Source organism: Engystomops pustulosus, chromosome 5 (assembly GCF_040894005.1).
Source record: "Engystomops pustulosus chromosome 5, aEngPut4.maternal, whole genome shotgun sequence".
NCBI lineage: Eukaryota > Metazoa > Chordata > Amphibia > Anura > Leptodactylidae > Engystomops > Engystomops pustulosus.
In genome coordinates, this window is record NC_092415.1 from 135,452,030 (window position 1) to 135,478,665 (window position 26,636).

General features: G+C 38.1%; 1 protein-coding gene across 2 annotated transcripts in view; it reads left to right on the plus strand.

Annotated features, from left to right (window-relative positions):
• The window catches only part of RAMP3 (receptor activity modifying protein 3), a 157,285-nt gene extending 131,480 nt beyond the window's left edge, over positions 1-25,805 (plus strand). Inside the window, exon 4 of one of the 2 annotated variants that reach the window (XM_072153113.1) lies at positions 9,504-9,614. In XM_072153113.1, the coding sequence (XP_072009214.1) occupies positions 9,504-9,594 (91 nt within the window). In that variant the 3' untranslated portion in view covers positions 9,595-9,614. Of the gene's footprint in view, positions 1-9,503; positions 9,615-24,296 lie in introns of those variants that run through there. The other variant, XM_072153112.1, reaches the window with a different exon arrangement.
• Positions 25,806-26,636: the final 831 nt, after the last annotated feature.

The window sequence follows — 26,636 nt, forward strand, 5'->3', positions numbered from 1 at the left end:
ATAAAAATCGCACATATTAGATTCCACATGCAGATAGCCTTAAAGGGCTTTTCCCATGAATGGCCGTCTGCTTCATTAGTCTAATGGAGCCCTCATTTTCACGATCTGTGGGGGTCCCAGCACTGAGAATCCCACTGATCAGCAACGGATAGGGCCTAACTTTTGTTCATAAGAAAACCCCTTTAAGGTGTGGGATTCCCTATTTGGGTCTATTGGAGTGCTAAAAATCACAGTCTATACTCTTGTATTTATGGCGCACCCATAGACTCTCCATTCTGCACAACAGCGAGAAGGGGAAAAGTGGGGGCTCTCTTTTTCATGATAGGTACAAGGCCTTTCTCTGGTCCTGTGGAAAGATTACATGTGCATGAGAATACTCCATTAATTGTTGGGGCACTAAAATGGGTAAAATGGGGGTAGAGCTTGTAGGTTAGAGTACAATACTGAGAAGTATACAGGCGGTGCCCTACTTAAGGACACCCAATTTACAGACAACCCCTAGTTAAAGATGGACCCCTCTGCCCACTGTGACCTCTTGTGACCTCTCTGGATGTTACTTTAGTCCCAGACTAGAATGATCATCTGTAAAGTGTCTGTAATGAAGCTTTATGTATAATCCTTGGTCCAATTACAGCAAAAAATTTAGAAACTACAATTGTCACTGGGCCAAAAAAAATTTTTTGTCTGGATATACAATTATAAAATATACAGTTTTGACTTACATACAAAATCAACTTAAGAACAAACCTAAGAACCTATCTTGTATGTAACCCGGGGACTTCCTGTATCTCATTAAGGCAATGATGTCTAATCCATGATGTTGTCATCCAGTTTTATCATCGCTGAGGGATACTTTACTTACTGCTATTTTGCTAATCTTCCACCAATGACTTATTGACCCCGCCCACCTGTATCAACCACACCCAGCTAGGCTGACCCCGCCTAAAATATAGGGCCACTTTTAAAACATTTTCCAGGGCCACTTTTTTTTCCCAGTCCGCCCCTGCTGACAACTCAGTCGGCAAAATATAGCCCTGTCAATCACTAAAACTGGCAAAAGCTTCTTGTTATAGGGATTATATTGGGCCAGTAAAAACAGCCAATAAAATTATAAACTCAGACCTGTGAACTAAGATAAAAGAACATAGGTGAAATTGAATATTTTCTCACCTTAAGATGGTAATATAAGCACAATAATCATACATGCAAGTTAAAAATAGTCAGATTTGAGCAGTCAGAGTTGAGTAACTCATTACAGGTTCTTTCCAACACAATGTTCTGCAAAACCTGCCCTCACAAAAGATGAAATGAGGACTTTTGTGGACACCCTTGGAGGGTCGTATTTTCGCTCCCTTTGGGTAAGGTATCTAAACTTTCCAAACATTGGATGTTTCAGAACTCCTCAACGGAACGTCATAGAGCGGTAGTACTACTGCCATCCAAACCATTGCCGGTGTTAGACAAAGTTGAGCCCAGTGCAAAACTAAAACTGGGGCCCTGAAATAAAACTATTTTATGAAGAGTCACATTCAGTTAGATTGCTTCCTTTAGCTTTTCACAATAATAACACTTTGTAGTTTACAAACAGCAGTCTGGTAAGGCAATCTGCCATATTGGACTGTAGGAGAAATTTATGGCAGATAGACAGATGATGGGTAGATTATAAATATAGAAATATAAAATAGATTTATAGATGCATAAATATAAAGTATTATATATATCTAGATAGATGATGGAAGATAGATATGAGAGATAGATCCAGTAGAAAAGAGTACTATGTGCAAATCTAGCTGTATTATTTCATCTGTGTTTGTGGGGTTCAATCCTACCTGTGATTTCTATGATTGACACAGCTGCCAACCTTATCTTTATACTTCATGGGTGGGGTAAAGTGGCGGCCAGGAGTGGGACAAAGTTTGACAGATGCCATAAGGGGACCACTACCATTTAGGGGACTGTGTGCCCCTGTTATCACTTTTTGTTCCAACTTTTATGATATTTGGGTTCTACTTTTCACCGCTGGGAATAATCATTTTTATACTTTGACTGACCTGGCATTATGGGATGTGCCAATAACTAACATGTTTATGATTGTCTTATTTCATCCTTGTTTATGGGGTTCAGTCCTACCTGCGATTTCTGTGGTTGACATATCTGCCAAACTTATCCTTATACTTAATTGTTGCTGGGGCAAAGTGGCGGCCAGGAGTGGGATAAAGTTGGACAGCTGCCATAAACAGTTAAAATCTTAAAGGCAAATATAAAATAAGTTGTCTATATGGATGTGTATTTTCTCATTAACTAACTGAATTACTTTGGGAGCACAGTCAAACCAGCACACTATCACACTAACCAGCTGCAGTCAAATTTGTGAATGTGCATCACCCTATTGCGTCCTGTTGCCATTACGCTTACATGTTTGAAGCACCCAGACACAATGGGGCACATTTACTAAGGGTCTGAACGCCGCATTTTCATTGGGTTTCGCAATTTTTTACCGGTTTGCCCTGAATTGCCCCGGGTTTTTGGCGCACGTGATCGGATTGTGTCGAATCGGCGCCGGCTTGCATGCGAAACAAATCCTGGGGCGTGGACGTCGGACAACTTGACTGATTCAGACAAACTACAGAATTTAAATTGTGTCACAAGATCAGCACTCACATGCACCGGGAAGAAGAAGGTGAACTCTTTCAGACCTGAGCGGGGGAAGCGACACATGCAGGAAATTGCACGCACGATCTTAGTGAATCGCAACAGACCCGAATCTTTGCCGGACAACGCACGGCGGGGAAGTAAATGTGCCCTAATACCTTTGAGTACTGTGATGCATTGAGTTCTCCCTAACCTACTTAACATGTACAGAGAGATCATAGTGCCAACCGCAGAGTTTTCATGTTTGCAGATAATGCGAGTTAAGGTGGGCCTTGCAGAAGATAGAAATAAACTCTATCTGCAAAGAACATCATGGTTGAATATAAAGACTTAAGCTCTGAGTCTGCTCAATCTCAATGATAAGAATGAGCTATCAGTGTTTTATTTACCGGCGCGGGCGCCGCCATCTTTATTACGATCGCCGCGCCCCACGAACATCATCGGGGGGTGGCGATCGGTTGCCATGGTAGCCTCGGGTCTTCTTTTGAGCCAGTGACTCATTGTAATGAATGTGCTGCAAAAATGCCATATATTGCAATACAGAAGTATTGCAGTATATGGTAGGAGCGATCTGACCATCTAGGGTTAATGTACCCTAGACGGTCTAAAAAATAGTGAAAAAAAAAGAAAAAAAAAGTTTAAAAAATAAAAAAAATTAATAAAATATAAAAAATTCAAATCACCCTCTTTTCCCTAGAACGGATATAAAACATAATAAACAGTAAAAATCACAAACATATTAGGTATCGCCGCGTCCCAAAATGCCCGATCTATCAAAATATAAAAACGGTTACGGGCGGCGGTGACCTCCGAGGCGGGAAATGGCGCCCAAATGTCCAAAATGCGACTTTTACACCTTTTTACATAACATAAAAAATTAAATAAAAAATGATCAAAATGTCGCACAGACCTCAAAATGGTAGCAATGAAAACGTCGCCTCATTTTGCAAAAAAATGACCCCTCACACATCTCCGTGCACCAAAGTATGAAAAAGTTATTAGCGTCAGAAGATGGCAAAAATTTTTTTTTCTTTTTTGTACACATTCGTTGAATTTTTGAAAATGTATTACAACACAATAAAACCTATATAAATGTGGTATCACCGCGATCGCACCGAACCAAAGAATAAAGCTGAGGTGTTATTTTGAGTGCACAGTCAAAGTCGAAAAAACTGAGCCCACAAGAACGTGCGTTTTTTTAAAAAAAATTTCCACATTTGGAATTTTTTTTCAGCTTCGCAGTACACGGCATGTTAAAATAAATAACATTACGGGAAAGTAAAATATGTTACACACAAAATAAGCACTCACACAGGTCTGTACATATAAAAATGAAAAAGTTATGGATTTTTGAAGTTGGAGAGCGAGAAATGAGCCGAAAAACCCTGCGTCCTTAAGGGGTTAAAGGAAACCTGTCAGCAGAAATTGACCTAATAAACCACTACAGTATTTTGTCAAGCAGCTGAACACCTTCAAGATCAAATTTCTTTTATGACCCAGTGTGGTGGCAACATTCAGAAAATCTACTTTGAAGTAAGATGTAAATTGGTAAAGTCAAGGAGAGAGAGATTTTAATACTGAAGTCAAGCTCTTTCTTCATCAGAAAACCCCCTTCACTGTGATTGATGGTCCCGCGTCCAGATACATCACTAATTAGATTTCCTGAAGTCCGATTCATGATGTCAATCACAGTGGAAAATGGTGTTCAGGTGATCAGCAGAGTTGTTGGGAGAAGCCTGTATTTGTGACTTGTCCCCGCACTTTTCTGTGATTGCATTTTGTTGTTGTGATGTTGTCTTAGCAATGACGCTGAAGTTGGATACTTAACCTGCATAGCGCAGTACTGAAAGATGCACAGCTTGAGGAAGTTGTACCATCATATGTGACCAGCAGTCTTGTTGATTATGTATCTTAGCTTTAGCTATATATTTAGCTAATAAAATATAGAGGAAGGCTGATTCTTTGCTTTGATTTTACTTGTGGTATAATGGAGCTGAGCACCATAGATACTTCACTGGTAACTGCTTGGCTCCACTGCATAGCCTTTTTGCATCCTAATTAGAAAGGACAGTTTCTATTTAGACTTGAAAAGCTATACCTACAATTCTGGAGTGAATTTTCTCCTACCCAATCTTTGTACATTACTAGCAGCGGACACATAGTCAGTCAGGATAATGGAACCCACAGTTAACTCTTTAGATGACTTGTCTTAGTGAGATCCCCCTGCATTGGTAGACATTTTATTTACCTCTGCCAGCAATATTAATCACCATTGTGGAGTTCAGTCTTTATCATAGACAGCCTAATAAAGGTCCACATGGTTTTCCTCACCATACGATGGCAGGAAGTCCAAGCAGTCTATGTGTACCCAGTGTACTCTCTAAAGCCTACATTTTCTCTTTATTTGAAAAAAAGCTGAAAAATACTCCCTACCTTCTTTTCTGGTGGGTGCCAAAACAGCAGGTTATGCCCATATATATGACACTGCTTTATGTGGGGAACCCATTAACCCATTCGTGTCTATGCCATTTTAGACCTTTAGGACCAGGCCTGATTTTTTAAATTTGCCCTGTGTCATTATAGGAGATTATAACTTTGCGACGCTTTAACATATCCAGGGGATTTTGAGATTGTTTTACCGTCACACATTGTACTTCAAAGTAATAGAAAAATTTTGATGATATCTTTTGTGTTTAGTTATGAAAAAAATTGAAATTGGGGGACCCTTTGACTCCTCTATTTCATAACCCTGCATTCCCACCTGGCGTGGGTAGACAGTGATTCCTCTGTTGGGAGGCTTCTTCTGACACCCGCCTGGGCCAGATTGTGGTTTGTGGGACCATCTCCACACTGGAGTCCCTGAGGGCCTCCCACCCTGATATTTCACTATCCTGGCTGGAACATAGACAACTAGCATCCTACGTAACGGTTGACCCTGACCGTACTGCGTTCGGGTCGTCTCCCACGGCCCTGGAAGCATTGTTCAGACTGTCCTCCTCACCAGCTCATGCTCTTTCAACCATATATGGCCTGTTGCTGGAGGATGCCACTCCAGGTAGGCCGAATTACATCGGAGCATGGGAGACAGCTCTCTCTATAGAACTAACAGACGAGGAACTAGATAAGGCCTTTCTATTCTCGCATAAGATGCCACTTCCCTGTAGTGCTCAGGAAAAGAATTATAAAATACTATCCAGGTGGTATAGAAGCCCCTGGCTTCACAGTATTTCCCCCGAGGTTTCAGACGTGTGCTGGCGCTGCGGTGCGGAAGTGGGTACTTTACTCCATATATGATGGAGCTGCCCGGTCCTCCAGCCGTTCTGGAATAAAGTCTTTGATGCCTACCATCAGGTTACTGGTAAAAGTGCCACTCCTTCTCCTCAGTTAGCTTTATTATCGATTATACCCGGTACTATCTCTACCATCAAGAAAGGCCAACTTCGTCACTTTTTAACCGCAGCCCATACAGTAATTCACAGACATTGGAAGAGCCCACATCCTCCCATAATAGTTGAATGGATCCAAGAGCTCGGGTTTATTCATAGAATGGAGGAGTTGGTAGCTAATGACTCTGCAGATCCAGGAAAGGCGAACACAGCTTGGATTCCATGGGATACATTCTCGAATTCTCAGGAACTCCACGACCTTCTATCATAGGCAGGTAAATGCCACAGCCCTCCCCTCCGCTGGAACCCGGTCTTACAGGTCTACAACCCCTTGTACGTATCCGCTCCTTCTCACGCACCTTCCCCCCCTTTTCCCTCCCCCCTCTCCTTTTTGTTCCTATTTTTTTTTATATTATATACCTATGTTTGTCAGTTTATATCCCTTTTTTCTTTGTGCGGCCATATCGGCCATATTGTAATAGTTATTCTGTACGAGACGGCACCTTAGGGTTTCTTACTCAATATAATACGATTTGGTTCCAACCCCTAATTTACAATTTATAATGAACAAATGATCTTGCTATTTCTGATCCTGCGCGATCAGTCTTGTACAGTCATTATCTCATTGTATTGTACTGTTCTATATTTTGTCTTGTCTAATAAACGTTGATTATACATAAAATGTCATATATACATGGACATAAACTGCTGTTTGGGCAACCAGTAGAGCAGAAATGGTAAGGAGCACTGTTATTGCTGGACTGGATTTTGGGTGCTATGGAGTGTGCAAGTTTTTCATCTGGCTTTTAAATTGTCCAATACCAGTGCAAAAGTTAAAGTCCAAGGTAATGACACTTGACATTTTTTCTATATAACTTGTATGTTATATGAGTTATATATGTACTTTTCATTATATAAAAATTTATTTATTTGTGGAAAATGGACAAATCCTTTAACACCTTAAGAATGTGGTCTATTTTGGCCTTAAGGACAGAGCACTTTTTTTTGTTTTTTCATACTTGAATTCCAGAAGACAAAACTTTATTTTTTCTTTTTTTGACATAGTTGTATCTTGCAATAACTTGACTTTTAGAGTAAAATAGCATAATGATCAAATGTATTAACCGTTCCTTCAGGAAAACATAATATAACAGCTAGTCCAGGTATTTAATTTTTTATTAAACATTTACCTGGTTAACCCTACAGTAAACAAAAAATTAGAACAAAGTATTTCGTAGGTGAGGGCAATTACGGAAATACTAAACATGTATAGGTTTTCTTATGTTTTACTACTTTAGCAAATAAATACACCTTTTTGGGGGGAAAAAAAAATTGAAATTTGGCAAAAATTTCTGAAATTTTTTCATTTTCAAAGTTCAAAATTTTCTGCTTTTCAGGTAGATAGTCATAGCACCCAAGTAACTTTATAACTAACATTTCCCGAATATCTGCTTTATATCAGCATAGGGTTTTATGCATCCTCTCTCTTTTCTAGGTTGTTAGGAGGTTCAGAATTTTGGGTGCAATTTTTCTCATTTTTATGAAAATCGCCAAAACCCTTATTTAGAGGCTCCTTCTTAGCTTTAACTGACTTTGAGAGGCCTAAACAGCAGTAAAACCCCATGTATCACGCCATTTTAGAAACTACACCCGTCAATGTATAAAAAATCAACTTTAAGAAGTGTGTTAACCCTTTAGATGCTTCACATGGGTTAAAACAATATGAAGGTGTAATTTATAAGCTGTAATTTTTTTAGACAATGTATTAATTTTGGCCAAAAATTAAACCGTTAGAAAGTATTAAATGACAAAAAACTCCACAAAGTTTGATACCCAATTTCTCCCGAGTATAAGGATGCCCCATATGTGGTGGTGACTGCTGTATGGGCACACGGCCGGGCATAGAAGGGAAGCTGCGCCATTCAGAGCAGATCTGCAATGTCACATTTTACAGGCTATAAAATGTTTATTTTTTTTGTAATTTTGACATATGGGAGATTATTTTTTTTTGTGGATGAAATCCACTTTTCAGGGACATCATTTACGGGGGGGAGGGGGGGGGCTTAATAGCCAATAATCAGATTTTATTAACTCTTTCTTGGTGGTGGTTAAAAAAATCATTAATTCTTGTTTATGGTTTTTAGCATTTTTTTCGCCAGACGTTCACCATACCATAAAAATAATGTTTATTAATAATAATCTTAATAATAATCTTTATTCTACGGGTCATCACGATTACGGCGATAACCCATTTATATGGCTTTTTTATGGTTAACTTGTTTTGCAGAATATAGAAATAATTTTGTAAGAAATTTGCTTGTTTTTGTATCGCCATGTAACAATGGGCAGAACATTTATATTTTTTTGTTTACAGAGCTGGTTTATAGCTTATTTTTTGCGGGACAAGCTGTACTTATTCTTGGTATCATGTCGGGGTAAATTTTACTTTTTGATTACTTTTTATGTGCTTTTTATGAGGTCAGATGTGAAAATTACATAATTTTTGCAAGTTTTTTTGTGTTTTTTTTTTACGCCGTTCACCGTACGGGTTCATTGACGATTTAATTTTATTGTACAGGTTGTAACGGACGTTGTGATGCCAAATATGTTGTGTTTTTTTGGTGATTTTCACTTTTTTATGTTTTATTGTATTATTGCATGGGATGGGACTTCAAGGGACTTTTATTCATTTTTAATAATTTTTTTTAATTGCACTTTGTTTTTTTTAACTTTTTTTTACTGTTTTATTTTGTCCCAGGGTGGGACATGAACAAGTGATCATTTGATCACTTGTTCATTGTAATATACTGCAATACTAATGTATTGCAGCAGATTACATAGTCAGCCTAAGCATTCTGCATAGGCTGAAATCAGCACTGTTAACAGGCTTCTAGTAAAGGCAACCCTGGGGTCCTTATCGGGCTTCAGGGTTGCCATGGCAACGATCGGCACCTCCGTATCATGCACGGAGGGTGCCGATCGTCGCGGCGATTCACTATAGACGCTGTGGTCACAATGACCGCGGCGTCTATAGGGTTAAACAGCCGGGATTGCGTTAGTCGCGATCCTGGCTGTTACTGCGTACCGCCGGGATCCTGCGGCGATCGCCCGGGCTCAGCTTCTGAGCCCGGGTGATCGCCATGACGTGATACTACGTCAAGGTGCGGGAACAACCCGCATCCTATGACATAGTATCACGTAAGGGTGCGCAAAGGGGTTAATGTATAAAGGTATAAAATGGTCTTTAGGCACATAGACCTGAAATGTAGTAAAGCAAAATTTGTCCCCCAAAATCCCAGTGGAGCTCCATTTTATGCATTGACCATCAGGTGTCCCTTTAAATGTTGTCAACCACGTGTGAGATATTTCAATAATCTGGAGGAATTGCATAACAAATACAAAAGTAAATGTTTTTTGGTTATAGTGAAATTCTTTTGACTAAAATTTTATTTTCTGTTTTGACAGGCCAATGTTAACAAATTATCCTATGAAATTATTCCATTATGATCCTATGAATCCTATTGAAAGGCTCAGTGTACCCCTTGTCAGGATGTAGGATCTTTGGATCCTCTGGACCACTGCAAGAGGTGGTACTAGCCGACACCTGGGACCAGAATTTAAATGGCACCTGGTCTTCACCAGATTCCGTTGCAAAGCAGGATGGTCTTGCTGGGGCGGGATGCCACCAGGTCGTTCCACAGGTGCGACTAGCCCGCGGTGCCAGCCAAGGTCGAGGTACCTTTGCAGGAGACAGTTTCATGGTAAAGTTCAGGCACAGGGTCAGGGCAGGCGGCAGAGATGCAAAGTCAAATCCAATCCAGGGTCAGCAACGGGAGGTCCAGACATATAGGAACAGATACACAGGAATGGACTACAACACACAGGAGCACAAGAACAGGAAGGCAGGAACTCAGGAACATGGGAACAGGAATGCAGGAACACGGGAACAGGAACGCAGGAACACACAGGAATATCACAGGGAGAATTTCACAATGGCATAAGCACAAAGATATGGCAGGGAATGCTGGGAGATGCCAACCTTTATCCATTTCCTGAAAAGGGCCAGCACCAATTAGTGGTAGTAATTTTGGTAGTAAGACTATTTGTTTCTAAAGTTGAACACTTTGAATTTTGAAGATTTAGATGTGAAATATTATTTCACATCTAAAAGAGGCATTTGTGACAGTGTGAACTTTCTTCTTTATGTTTCCTTAAAACAGTAATGTTTACATCTGTGTAAATTTGACTACAGGGTTTTCAGTATAGACATCCTGCTGTGGACTTTTAATATCTTGTTGTAAAGTACTGTATATACCGAGTTTTTCAGCTCACCTCAGCTTATACAAGAGTCAATAAAAAAAAATAAACTTACATACTCACCTTCCGGGGGCCCCCGATGCTCGGCACGGCTTGTCTACTGTCTTCTCCACAATGCTCCGGTCCACCAGCTGTTACAGCAGACAGAAGAGGAGCCGCGGCCATGTTCACTGTTGCCCGGTGCCCGGTGTGACCAATGCATTTCCCACCCTTGGCTTATATTTGAGTCAATTGGTTTTCTCAGATTTTGGTGGTAAAATTATTGGCCTCGGCTTATACTCGAGTCGGCATATACTCTAGTATATATGGTAATAGTTATGTTTAAGACATGAGGTAAGATACAGGATTGTACCAAAAAGCCTCTGTCTAAATTAAGTTTTAACAACTACAGAAAATAAAGCATTTATATAGACATACAAATTCATGCATAGTGATTTTCTCCGTGTGATTACTCTGGGGGATAGGGAAGAGGTATGAAATACAACCTCAAAGATTTTGTTATTCTGTCATCAAATAGTGTGAAGCATCAAGTTAAGTGCATCAGTTAAGTTTGGATACATTTTTACTGCTCCAGTGGTGGTGCAGAAGAAAAATGAAGCATTTGCAGCCTGATTCCACCCAGCTATTAGCTGATCGCTTGGGATTTCATCAACCTTAATTATATTATTTGTAAAGTACCCAGAAAGTGGCCAATTACATTCATTTCAGTAACTGGGACAAACATTAAGAACAAAATCAGTAATATGATATGCAATTTTTAATGTTACACCAAATTATTTATTATGTAATCTTTTATCTACTTGTGACACAATATAATGTTCATACTTTTATATTATTTATACAAATTTGATATAATGAGACCTGAATCAAAGTATGGTAGTTCACAATAGTGAATAGATGGTCACCCGCTTTAAATAATATGTGACAATTGTGGTTTACATCATTCCTGTTATATTCTTCTAGAAGCCACAGTCTTACCTGAGGTTTTGAAGCCAAATTTAATAATAAATGGAAACCGAGATGAGACATAATGGATGAAAAGATTACAACCCGATAGTTTCATCTAATAAAATGAAATTATTTTGTCTGAAAGTGCTGAGCAAAAGAAAGAAATTCAAATGGTTGGGCACATGAAGTGAAATAAATTGCTTCCTTTGCTCTCCATCAAGCAGCACTCCATTACCAGTGCTGTCATTTTGAAGAAAAATATATGATCACTTAAAAAGCCTTTTTTCATTATAATTTACTCAATTTCAAAAGGCAAACTATAGGGATGTTAAAGAAGTTAAGGTCACACCACATTGAATGGAAGGCGTGTATTGCCCAGTACTGAAAAAAAACAGAGACTGATTTCAATTCACACTTTGAATACAATGTCCAACTTGTAATTAGATCTGAGCATTGTATTTTGGACATATTAAATGTATGAAAAATTTAGCTAAATTAGAGATTTCAATGTTAACTGTTACTGAACAAAAATCCAAAGCATAAAAAGAAATAAGGATCTCTCCCTACAACCGTTGACTAAAGATGCAAAGAAATATAGTTATCTTCCCCTTTTTCTTTTATTATGTCATAATCTATAAAGAAGGTAAACTGTTAAATGGGCTCATGCACACAATCATCGTAGGCGGAGGCTTTTGCAGCTGTGTCACTGCTCTATGTATTTCTCTGAGACCATAGGATTACTCTGCAGGACTTCTAAGCCTACTTATGTGAAAAAAAAACTCAGAGCAGGTCCTATTGTTGGTCAAATTTCCAGCCCTAACCTACCATAGAATAGGGGCTGTGAAAAAATCAGATGGCACATTGTTGAACCACATTTGAGGCTCTATTTTGCAATGGCTTGCTGGGTAAAGAGTCACATCACCTGAGGCCTGGATTTTCTCAAACACTACCAGATTTTTCCTTCTCTGCATACTCGCATGTCCCATCCCATTTGGAATAAACGGCTGCCATATTATGCTGATCAAAGGAAGAAGGTGTTGGTCTGGCAGGATATAGCCATCGAGCTGTATGGCCATTTGTAGGAAAGAGCTGATCCTTCTTTGAGAGTGGAATTAGATACTGTGTTTGACTAGTGTTCCTTTTTTATTTTATTACAGTTGAACATTACACATTATTGACATGTAGAGACCAGTTTAGGAAGATCAATGACATTGCGAAAAGTGGCTCTGATTAGCTGTCCAAAAGGTCTTATATCTTATATACCCAACAATGGATGTCCTGGATGTCATGGACATTGGAGTGCAATTTGGTTTTTTTCTTTTGGTTTGTTTGCAGTTATAATTGAGTTATATTTATTTTCGTCAGTACATTTGATAATCTTAGTGATTAACCTGCTTCTAAAGATGCCAGGGGTTTGCAGAGATCCAACCCCTGTCAGCAGCTTCAGAACAAATTTCGTTATCGTCATCGGAGCATCCTTGAACCAGTGATACAGAACTGTTTAGCCCTCCTCAGGTGGCAGATCATGGACCCCTAAGGGGAACAATGAATCAAAGGTACTATGGACTTGGCAAATGCTGCCAGAAAAATCAATTACATCAGCATCTATAAGATACCAATGTAATTTACTGGACAGACTGCACTGTTCTGCATGACAAGGTTGCGTGACATCATCACAGCGGCAACCTGTTTCACTCAGCAGCTGGGGAAAGAGGAGAGAAGCATTGTCTGGGGAGCATTTAGGCTGGAGGTTGAGGTAAGTATTAGTTTTATTTATTTTTTACAAGGGGCCTATATGTGCTATCTATGGAGGTCCTCCCTGTACATATTATCATGGGGTGGAGGGGGTATGCCTCCAAGTACTGCCTCACAAGAGCATGTTAAAATGCGCATAAAACAATATAAAAGTGGGATGCAAATTTCACATGCTCGCCCTTTTTAACATGCTCTTGTGAGTATAACTTTTATGAATAAAACCATAGTATGTAGGAACATACTATGCTATCTTGTGCATATATTTTCTTCTAGTGCTATACTATGTTATAAAGCGGATCTAAGGAAGGATAAATCACACTAAAAAGATGTTCTGAATGGTGACCTATGTCTCATTGGAAATGACTTTTTCATTGGTAGAACACAACTAAAGATCATAGTATCAAATCGAGGAAATACTGGAAAAGGAGAATTTGCTGTGAATATTGAGAGCTATTTATGTATCTCTACAGTTAAAGGGGTATTCTCGTCTCAGCATTCACATTCAGTTTCATTAATCTCCCATGTATAAACATTTCTTCAATTGGATGTTATTAAAAAAAATGTTTCTGTGTGAAGATAATTTCCCATAAGCATAGCCATGTTGTCCCTTAGAAACGAGATAGCTTCCTCGGTTACGACCACGTCACATTTAGGCAGCAGTGGCCAGACATGCGCTATGGAGCCCTGCCTGACCACCTGGCTTCAGCGATCATTACCACAGGATGGCTGTGGGACATGTAGTAATTCTCAGATATTTAATATCCAAAAACTTTTTGTTTATTTGTGCAATCCATCCAGCAGAGGTGGTCGTATCCGAGGAAGCTATCTCGTTTCTGGGGGACCACATGACTACATTTATGGAAAATTATCTTCACATAGGAACATTTTTTTTAATAACATCTAATTGAAGAAATGTTTATTAATGGCAGATTTATCAAACTGAATCTAAGTGCCCAGACGAGAATACCCCTTTAAGCCTGTCTCTAACTTTATATCAATTGCCGGAACACTAAGTACAAAACATTTCTCCTCAGAAGATCATTAAAGTTATATCACATGGGATGGGTCCTACCTGTATATGCTGTCTATATTGTTATTAGGGGTGTTTGGTATTTATAAAATATTGTGAGTGCCAATTGGTAAGATCAAGTTCTTTTTTTTTGCTCATTAATGTACACCCACCCCATCTTGACAGACAAATAAGAGATATGTAGATATTTTTGCTAATTAAACAAAAAAAAATGAAATATCACATGGTCATAAGTATTCAGCACCTTTGCTCAGTATTGAGCAGAAGCATCTTTTGAGCTAGTACAGACATGATTCTTCTTGGGAATGATGCATTCATCCTTACAGATCTTCTCCAGTTCCCTCAGGTTGAATGGTGAACGTTGATGGACAGCAATTTCCAAGTCTCTCCAAAGATGCTCAATTGGGTTTAGGTCAGGACTCTGGCTGGGCCAGTCAAGAATGGTTACAGAATTGTTCTGAAGCACCCCCATCTTGACAGAAAAACACTGAAATGTACATCACATAAGTATTAAGACCTTTTAATTAGTATTGAGTAGAAGCACCTTTTGAGCTAGTACAGCCATGCATGTTCTTGAGAATGAGGACACAAGTTTTTCAAACCTGAATTTGGGGATCCTCTGCCATTCTTCCTTGCAGTTTGTATCCAGTTCTCTCAGGTTGGATGGTGAATTTTGGTGGGCAGCCATTTTCAAATCTCTTCAGAGATGTCCAGTTGGGTTTAGCTCAGGACTCTGGCTGGGCCAGTAAAGAAGGGTTTCAGTGTTGTTCTGGAGCCACTGCATTGTTATTTTAGCCATCTGCTTAGGGTCATTGTCTTGTTGGAAAGTGAACTTTAAGTACAGTCTGAGGTAGAGGGGAAAAAAAAGGCTTTAATAATAATCCAATAATCTACTTGGCCGCATAAATCTTTCCTTCAATTGCAACCAGTCATCCTGTCCCAGCTCCCATAGCATGATGCTGCCACCACCATATTTAACTGTTGGGATTGTATTTGGCAGGTGATGATTAGTGCCTTGTTTTGTCTACCCATACTATTTAGAATTAACACCAAAAAGTTACATTTTTGTCTTACCAGATCAGAGAATCTTCTTTCGCATACTCCAGGAGTTCTTCACATGTTTTTTGTTAACTGTATGCGGCTTTCATACGTCTTCTCCCTCATGGTGTAGGGCTGCATCTCCCATCTCCCTTCTGCATCTCTGGAGCTCAGCCACAGTGATCTTGGGGTTCTTCTTTACATCTCTCACCAAGGCACTTCTTCCATGATTTTTTAGTTTGGCTGGACAGCCAGGTCGAGGAAGAGTCGGTCGAGGAAGGTCGTCTCAAACTTCTTCCATTTATGGATTATGGAGGCCCCTGTGCTCTTAGGAAACTGCAGAAATTATTTTTTAATTGCTGTGAGTTCTTATATAGACAGGTATGTGCGTTAAATAAACACAGCTGGACTGCAACAAAGGAGTAGAACCATCTCAAGGAGGAGCAGAAGGAAATGGATAGCATGTCAGGGTACCTTCACACATGGGGGCTCATTTACTAGGGGTCCGAATCGCGTATTTCCGTCGGGTTTTACAAATATTTCCGATTTGCGCCGAATTGCCCCGGGATTTTGGCGCACGCGATCAGATTGTGGCACATCTGCGCCGGCTTTCGCGCCACAGAAATCAGGGGGCGTGGCAGTTGGAAAACCCGACGGATTCAGAAAAACAGCAGAATTTTTTTTAAAAATTGTGTCGCAAGAATAGCACTCACATACACTGGGACAAAGAAGGTGAACTCCGGCAGACTTCAGCGCAGCAGCGATAGCTAGTGGACATCGGGCGCACGACCTTAGTGAATCCCGGCAGAACCCGAATCAACATCGAACAACGCGCCGTTGTGCGCCATGGAGTTAACACATGAGTTTTGAAATGCATTACAACAGCTGAGAAGAGGAGATTTGCCTGATTACATTGTTGTCAGTATTGCATTTACAAAATGCATGCATTTACCCAGTGTTAAAACATATGCAGAGATCCAGCTCATCAGCATATAAGGTGAGTGAAGTTTGGAGATTTCAGTACCAGCTTTCTGCAGCAGCTTTTCTCTAAACCTCATGAAAGTGCCAGAGGAGAAACACTTATAGAATGAGGCCTCCATCATGGGAGTCATAGAAGGAAGTTTATTGTGTAGACTATGATTTCTATTAATTGGCTGAGAGCATTAATTATCACCACTGGCAGTCTTTTTGTGAATGCACAGCATCAATAACCATCCTAGCAGCATTATCATTCTGTTTCAGCCTCATATGGGCAATAGCCCCATGTCTGGTTTCAACCTGAACCCCACCAAATGTTTTAGGTGAATTAGAAATCCATGATATTATTTGCATAAAATGTCTTACTTGTATCATATTGCCTTTGGAATTCATGAGGTCTTTATTTATTTTGTTTTTATTTTGAAAAATGAGTTTAGATAATATAGTCAATTGGGGCTTATTTACTAAGGGTCTGTCAGCCTCAATTCCGTCGGGGGATCACGACTCGGACAGGTAAGTAAATGTGCACCAATGTCTTTTTTTCTTATGGCAATAAAATTATTTTTTAAAACAAACAAACAAACAATCCCACAACTTCAGGTTGATCATGTTGGGTTTGTTCTAGGGGAATATTGGCAGACGATACTCTCTCTTGCAAACCTGCATCTAACGGCACATAATGAATCGTAACAAAATTGTGCGAAATGATGCAAGGTTGAATTTCTAGCTTGGCATTGTCAGGGTTCAGCTGGATGGAGGAGAGAAATCTGCCACTCGCCACTTAAAATGCCACTCTACATGAACACTCTACATACTGTCACGCAAATATGAGACTGTAGTTAAAGATGCGTTCCCGAGAATCCGAGCCACGGCAAGGAAATGGTTGGAGAACATGGGGGTAAGACCAAATCATTCAGCAGAGATATAAAAGGCCAAAGGACCCTGTGACCCAGGCAAAAGTCGGGCCTCAGTTAGGGAAAGTCTGTTACAATGAATCTGCTTACCCACTGTAAAGACAGCTGCATATGCTCACATAAATTAACAAAGGCACCACAATCAACAATGACAAATCTAAGGTCACAATGAGCCAAAGCTAATAGGGTCACAGCAGAATATTGTTTGTAATTGAAATATTGGGTCCCTATGTGAAGCGGTTTCTATGGACAATATAGACTGATTGATCAAAGCCCTCTGCAATACAAAGCCAGTGCTCCACAGTGGACTCACAGTGGCATGACTGTTGCTCTCAGTTGCTGCCAGATGAGCTTACAGGTGGAATGGATGATCAGTGAGATGGTTGAAAAACCCAACAGGAGATCAAAACGAAGAAAAAAAACTATTGTGTGCAGGAGGCCTTACAAGCATTCTTCTTCTTGCATATGCCTACACATTTGGATTCAAAAGGATTACAGAAAAACAAGGTTTAAACATCCACAATAAATCATTGCTTAGCACAGTTCTTACGAAAAACAAAATAAATCATTTTTGAAACTCTTTTGCCTTGCAAAAAATCCTGTCAATTACTGCACACAGTGTTTTGTGGATGATAACTTATTTACTGCAAAGGCACAAACAAAACTAGGACAAAAGTTTTATTGAAAAGACATTTATAATAGAGATGATTTAATCTTTGCATTGACTAAAGCTCTATTTTATGATATTGAAATATTATAAAGTACAATATAAACTGCTGGGCATTTCATATTATTTTAGACATAAATGCAGTGTATTTTACATTTTATTCGTTTTTTCGTTTTTAGTTTTTATCATAAGCAAGCTGTAATTATCCACTTAATGATTCCTTAATTCCTTCAATTTGCAGTCCAGATGTTATATCTCATTCATTATTTGGATCACTTTTTATTGGAGGTAAAAACGTGTTGATATTTAGGGGCTATCTTCCGTTATGGGTTTCACCACTGCCAATAATCTTCTTTCTATTTTGATAGATCGGGCATCTTGGGACATGGCAATACCACACATGTTTATGATTTTACTTATTTATTGCTTTTTATATGTGTTCTAGAGAAAGGGAGGTGATTTCAAATGTTTAAGGTTTTTTTTTTAAACTTTTATTATTTCAGACCCACTAGAGCACTTAAACCCTTGGGGTTCTGACCACTTATACAATATACTGCAATACTGCAATAAAAATAGTATATTGTGAATATACTGCTCCTGTATTACAGTCTGTCTCCAACATACTTTAATATATATGGCCAAATAACAGTCTCTTGGTACAACTGATTATTCATGGTTTCAAAAACCTTACCCAGTTTTCAGCTAATCCAAAAAGTATTCTCTTGTTGTAGCAACCACTTAAATGATAAAAGATAATATTAATTTTTTTTTTTTTTGGGGGGGGGGGGGTTTCCACAATAAACTCCCACAGATTTCCTGAATGAAGTTTCACAGTAACTTTACCTTGGTAATGCCAGCAATATATTTTGTATATTATTTTAGTGCTATCTTATAGTGTAATATGAATATCTTATGTGGCTACAGTTTAGCTTTTAATTACTAGGAAAGTGGTAATCCTTGTGAAAAACTTAATAAAAGGTTAATTGTCTAACAACCCAAAATTCAATTTTGGAATGCTCCACATTAGGGGCTCTTTAACATTGGCGTTGGTACTGATCTTCCATTACACATCCATGGCGTTTTGTCTGCGTTTTGTTTCTGTTTTGCTTCTGTTTTGTCTTTGCGTCGGCAAAAAAAAAAACCCTGAAGGTTTAACATTGCTTTGAAAACATTACCTGGTGAGAAGAAAAAAGGATAATGCCAGCTCACCTACCCCTCCGGTGTCGAGTTCGGCACGGGCCACCCTTCAGCTGGGGCACAACAATGGCGAAGAAATGAGGAATTCACGGTCCAGCCAGGCTCCAAACACCAAGGATTTTATTTAATGCATATACAAAAATTCAGTGATCCACTCAGATAGACAGTAGTGACTACGCGTTTCGGACAGTATCCCTGTCCTTAGTCATGGCTGGACAGGGATACTGTCTAAAACGCGTAGGCACTACTGTCTATCTGAGTGGATCACTGAATTTTTGTATATGCATTAAATAAAATCCTTGGTGTTTGGAGCCTGGCTGGACCGTAAATTCCTCATTTCTTCGCCTTTGAAAACATTACACCTGGTTTTTAAACCTCATCAGTTTATTTTGCAGACCCATAGACTTCTGTAGGCTTCCGTGATACGCATCCGTGAAAAAAATAGGACATGTTTCACGATGGACCATGGATCAGGGAAAATACAAGCCAATGTAAAAATACCCATTCAAAACAATTGCATTGTTTCTGCCATTTCTATGCAATTGTAGTATATTTTTAAAAAAAATGCAAATCTGACATTTTATCTAATAAGTATTTTTTGCCTTAATCATCAGATCTAAATAACATAATAACCTTTTTCTTTGGGTCAATATGCATACAGCAGTTCACAAAAATAGAGAAAAATATTTTCACTATGACCGGAGCTCCAAGGATTCTTTTTCTCCCTCTTATTTTATCTTAAAACATCGATGAACAGCACCAATCTTCAGTGTCTCCTGCTGAAGTATGTCACCATTCAGACTAGCACCATCGCACTTTCATTCTCCTCTTTTAATTGTATTGTAACTGGAAGAAAATATGCAGGCAGATGGTGTGGTACTTTCCAATAAGGTTAAAATTTATTCCAATTCATCATACTCACAAAAACCATTTAAAATGCGCATATCACAAATTCACATAACAGGACGCTAGCTTTCTATCCGCCCGACCCAGGGTTTCGCTGGCAAGGCTTCTTCCGGAGCAACGAGCATCTGCCTGCATATTTTCTTCCAGTTACAATACAATTAAAAGAGGAGAATGAGAGTGCGATGGTGCTAGTCTGAATGGTGACATACTTTCAGCAGGAGACACTGAAGATTGGTGCTGTTCATCGATGTTTTAAGATAAAATAAGAGGGAGAAGAAGAATCCTTGGAGCTCCGGTCATAGTGAAAATATTTTTCTCTATTTTTGTGGACTTTCTCAAAGACTGTGTGGACCGGTCTTATACCGTGAGTAAGCTCCTTAAAGGGCAAACTGTGCACCACGAACAACTGTGTTTTTGTGCATACAGCAGTAATAATTTTGAGGAAAAAAATACTTTTCGCAATGCCATTTTCCAAGCGTCATAACTTTTTACTTTTGTCAATGTGGCTATGTGAGGGCTTTTTTTCAAAAAGACCTTTAGATTTTATTTGCTACACTAAGGGTTTCTAACTATTTTTTATTGCATTTATTCTGTTTATTTCTGTGATGAGTGATCATTAAAAGCACTACAAAATTTGATGGCGCTTTATAAATAAAAATTATTATTATTATTAATGTCTTCTAGGAATAATGTTTCCTTTATTTTTTTAATTTAATTTTGTAGTATGGGATAGATACTTTTGTGAGGTATAAAATGTTGTCACATGTCTGTTTCGGGAATTTGGAGAGGGCTCATGGGGTGTCAGTGGCATATTATAACAGATCATATGCAAAATCCACATATACTTCTATACTGTAGTAGGCAGATCAGAAAACCGAGTGTTAAAGTACCTTAGGGGGTAAAAAAAATAGTAAAAAAAAAATTTTCAACGTTAAAATCACCCCTTTCTCTAGAACTGATATAAAAATAAACAAAGAAAGCATAAACATGTTAGATATGTCCGTGTCCCAAAAGTCCCGATCTATCAAAATATAATAACAGTTATTCTTGGCATTGAACCCTGTAACTGAAAATAGCGTCCAAATAGGTCCAAAACGCCACTTTTAATCCATTTTGCAACATGTTATAAAAAGTGATCAAAAGTTCGTACAGTCCACAAAATGGTAGCAAAGACCAAAAGCTTCTCCCGCAATTATAATTGTCAGAAGATGTCAAAACAAAGAATTTCTTTTGTACAGAAGAATTAATTTTTTTAATACATGTGTTAAAACATAATAAAACCTATGTAAATTTGGTATAATACAAAACGAAAAAAAGATGGTCCTCCAGCATTTCAAAACAATGAAAATACATGTTCCTTTACTTAGGGGATGCTAACATGAGATTGTTTGATTTTTTAGTGGTTGAATATATAATGTACTGCACTAGTACCCGGCTTGGCCTAATAGATACTTAAACCAGGCAGCCCCAATTAGACACCGGTTTAAGTAAATAATGACTTGATGAAATATGTCATGCATTTTGTTTCATCTGAAATATGCCCTAGGTGATTAGTGATTACAATGTAAAATTTCACAAGATTATGTGATTGATGACAGGATTATATATTTAACAGTTTTTAGGGAAAGTGAACACAGCTTCTCAGATTATTTGCCTACAATACTAAATAGCAAATTATAATAGAAACAAGAAACAGTAATATAGTTGTATCATAATTAGGCAACTTTTTATCCTAATTATAACATTTGGAAGGACAACATGTCAGTAGTCAGCATTGCTATTTGCTTGCTACATAGAAAAGATTTAATAAGCTAATGTAAATTAACCAAATCAGTGGCAACATAACTGGCCTCTATGTTTTTGTGCACAATTCAGCTCTTAGATGTCATGGTTAAATTGCTTAGAAAAGTCTACTTAAGCGTAATTACCCTTTTGATTACTTTTATTTATTCACCAGTTGTATTCCTTTGGTGTCCATGTGTAGTCACATGAGAAATCAAGGGGATCACTGTGCTATGTAGCCTGTTTGTTACCTGTCGTTTTGTTATTGGTGTTTCTGCATTACCTGCTGGTGTATTTAGTTCTCAGCTGTGTTATTTTGTATTATCCTATCAGTTGTGACCAGGCTCTATTTAAGGCTGGTTTTTGCCATTCAGTATTTGCTAGGTATTGTTGTATCTGCAACTTATCCCTGGCTCAGTTCTCTTGGAACATCTTTACTTTCTGGTACCTTGTTTTTTTTTCTGTGGTGAGAGATTCTGTGAAGTTTATATGTTCTCTTGTATTCACTCACCACTTACCTGTATGTTCCACTTTGTGTTTATTTAATAGTGAGTGCCTTGTGGACCTGCTCTGGTTGTTACCCATTATTCCTGTCCTCCCTCTTGCCCTCCTTCCTGTATTCCGTCTCGGTTTTGTGTTTGTGTGCATGCTGGGATTGCTTGTTCTCCTGTTCTCCAAGTTTTTCTTGCAGCAATCTTCTTGTAAGGGGGGCCCAAATTAGTACACCAGATCCTAGTATCCTTAATCCTTTTTCTTACTTTCTGGATAGGTCTTCATGTTCAGAAAGAGAGGAGTTGTGGGGTCTGTAACTAGCTTACTCATAGAGTAAGGAACCGTTTTCCATTTCCTGTTTCCCGAGATGTTGCTCTCTCTACATGGTTTTCTGCTTCCCTATAAACCGTGACAGTAACCCTCTCAGGTTATGATGGATGGATGCTGCATGGATGCTGCTGGCAATTCATTTCAGTTACTGGTCTGTTACACATCTGATGGCAAGTGCAATGCAAGTGCAAAATACTGCATCAGCATCACTCTTGTGGTTTACAAGACTTAGATCTGTAAGGCTCCATAGAAATGACAAGATGAAATAAGGAAGCATGTTAACTGGTACCATCAAAATTCAGGTTTTGAAGAATTTCTCTCATAGATTTGTGCATTGTATGATAAATTACACATTCTACTGCATTTAAAAGCTTTTAAAGATTATGGTAAAATTCTGTTAAAGATTTTTCAGAGCCAGAAGGATCTTCTTCTGTTGTGGAGAAAGTATGGGAATGAGATCATATCATCTGGATCACAATAACAATTACATAATATTGAAGTTCCTAAAATACTAAATCAGAGAATCTGTATCCCTTGAAAAGGTCAGATGAGGTTGATTCACGTCTAGGGAGATGCAACCTATTGCAACCTCACGCAAACTATCCAACACTATCTCACCTTAATCTGTTGTCACAATAAATGTAACTATATTACTACATGAACAGAAAATGTGTAAATATCTATTGATCCGAATATGGAGACAAAAACAGACAGATAATATTTATGTCTGTCTATGGTTGTCTCTATTTTTAGATCAGTGGATATTTATATATCTTAACTGAAGTTACTTTTTCATTTAACTGACTATGGCTGGATAGTGTTCTGCTATCCAGGAGAAAAATAATATTTTTTTTATTTATTAAAATGTATAGCATAGATTTTTCTTGGTGACAGGTTTGCTTTTACTTTATATTTGATGCATAAATTAGATATCTTATTATATATCTAAGCTTCAGGGAAATAAAAATGTTAAACAATTAACTGGACAAAGCAAAGGCTTGTTGCTGACCTGCCTGTCTATGCCATAAGCAGCTTATTGTTGAGTGTAAAAAATGGGTATTTCAATATTTTGTTTATGTATGTTGGAAAAAGAAAGAAAGATAGGAACATCATTTTCTTCAAATGTTCTTTTTAAATCCTCCTCCACCAACTTCCACTTTTTACATCCTATAAGGCCCCTTTCACACTTGCGTTTTCTGCGCGTTATTTTGACGCGCAGAACTTGCATTGCACTCTGACCCATTGTAACCAATGGGTCTTTTCAGACTTGCATTTTTTTTACGCGCGTTTAAATCTCGACATGCTCTACTTTTGCAAGTCACGCGCATGAAAAACGCACCATACAAGTCTATGGAGATGCATCAAAAACGCATTGCACTCTGAGACACTTGCAAGTGCAATGAAAGTGCAATGCGTTTTTCACGCATCAATTGCCATAGAAAAGATAGAGCTCAGTCCGGAGTCCATTTCACGCGCATTTTCTGCGCATGAAAAACGCATTGAAATTGCATTGAAATTGCATCAAAAGCGTGCGTGAAAAACTGAGACACTGAACAAACTCTGACTGAAAACTGATTGCACTCTGATGCAAAATGTGCGTTTTTCACTGACCAAACCCTGATCGCACCCTGATCAAACTCTGACGTGATCTGCAACGCAAGTGTGGAAAGGGGCCTAATAGGCTCTGCTCCACTGATCCTAAGCAAAAAAACCTAATTAACATATTATAAGCTAAAACTCTCTGCACTTATGACTAAATCCAATGATGCTGAAATAAGTGGTTCAAAGCCTATAAAATAATGCTCAAAGTTATAGTTTGTGGAAGAGGAAAAATGTCCCTATTAATAGTAAAAATGATAAATAATAACTATACCACCTATAATTTCATAACTTTGTTTTCACAGGCATTACGACATACTTTCAAAGTGTGCAGAAGAAACAGCAAGAAGTGGAAACTGTTTTTGGCCTAACAGCTTGTCAGAAAAATTCATCATTGGCATGCACACCAAATTTTTTTCGAACTGTACATTAGATACAATAATATGGGAAGATCCTCCTGATGACATTCTTGCAGCTCTTATTTTAATCCCTGTTTTCTTGACAGCAGCAATGATCAGTTTAGTGGTGTGGTGCAGTAAAAGGGGTGATATTTTTGGATAAGCCATTTCCTGGGAATTTGAAAACTGCTGTGACCAATAAAGGAGTTGTAAAGGAAAAACAGCCACTTGATGATGACAAACTACTATAAAAATGTTATATGTCCCTGAACAATGGCATCTGCGGTATTAATCTATAAAGGATGCAGTGGCGATCTATGAATGTAATAGATGTGTTTTTTTTTCTTTTTGCTATAAATGTTAATCTTTAATATACTTGATTTTTTTTCCTCCGGAGTGATTTTCTTCTTATCAAAACAGTACACCACAATCTTTTATGTACAGCTGGATTTCGGGGTTGTGCCTGACACTGTAAAGCCTCCACAGCAGAATTTTCTTTAACAATGTGTCATAAAAAATTAGAGATGGATGATAGAACTGATGTTAATATGAAACATTGTGTTAATGTAAACTGTTTTAACAGGATGTGTATTGTATGTGCTTTTGTAATACTCTAACAAATATTGTTGAATGATATCTAAAGATATGTTTTATAAATCGACTGACTTTACATATTTTTAGGTTTTTCACTGATGGGAAACAATTTTTTACTTCCCCCACATGTCTAAGGAAACAGTGATCAGCAATGATGTTATATACCTTCAGGCATCTTCTTTTAACAGAGTCAATATGTCTTAAATACAAAGAATGGGTATGTTCAGCAAGGTTGTCATCAATCTTTAAAGAGAATGTATGCTTTATCCCCCACAAAAACACTAAATGGGGCACAATTTGGGTCAACTACAAGAGTGCTTTCCTGGCTGTCACATCATGCATTTTTCATCATAATGTCATGTCTCCCCACCAGTTTCCTAGCTTCTGCAACCTGCTCACCACTTTGGACGTGTCGTGGCGGGGAGCAGGACAGGCCAAGGTAGGGTGTTTAAACTCTGTCAGATAAATCCTAAACAGGTCTAACATGGTGGAGAATCATCTCTTAGTAGATAAAGGTGCCAGCATGGGGAATTTTAAGAGTAACATTTAAGTGCTGAGGAAGGGATTGAGATGCACTCTGGAGGGCTAAGCACCTTCTTTCTATTTTTCCTTAAATGCTGCAAAAGTGGGAGACCCCTTTAATTCCAAATAGAAATTTTTCTTTGAATCTGATAAACTTGTGCTTGTGATTGTTGTCATTTTAAAGTTCACAGTGATTGCTGCTAATATTTTCATATCAGTATTCTGAGCTGTAGACATTAATCACTTATGTCCTCTTATGTACAAATGTTTTCCAATTTGTCATTAAAAATAATGACTGTTCTTTCGTTATCTTTTACTTCTAACTGTTTCATTTATCAAATTGTTGCTACCGTTTGCTACTTTAAGCCATGATTTCAGCGGTGTGTTTTTCAACTTTTATGAAATGTTGCAAGTCATTAATGAGGCGCAATACAACATGCCAAACAAATCTCATCCAAAAACTGCTTCAAAATTTAAAAAAAGGTGCTATGTGAACAAAAACCTGAAAAAGGAGAATATTAATAATATATAAAACAAAATAGAAGAAAGAAAGAAGAAGCTAAACAAAAAAAAAGCATAAATACTCTCGGCCCAGTGTATATAGTCAGAAAGTGTTCTGATTTTCATTTCTGATTCATAGCAAACATTCCAAGAATTCAGTTCATTCAAAATACTAGAATCTAAAATGAAACCTAAATTTGTGAAGAGAAATCATCAAGATTTTTGAGCAATATGTTTCAGTTGGTTCCATAGTTGGCATACCTATATCAAAATAGTGTGGATGCTAGTGTGGTTATTTACAAAAATGATGCTCAATAAAGCTTGAGCACAAATAATTGAATGAAACGTCAGGGTAATACAAAGTCACTAGTTATTTAGTTTTAATGTACAAATATTTTCTAGGATAACATTGCACTTGGAAAAATATCTTTTGCATCAGATTACTAGTGCCTACATGAATTACAGAGAAGTGTTGCAATTTACATTGCTGCTTCTATGCTGATACAGATATAACATAAAACGAATAAAACTATGAATACAATTACATGAATATTTATGAACTGATACATTGAAGCTTCCAGTAATAGTATCATAAGGAACGCTTTTAAAAGCGTTAAAATACTAAGAATG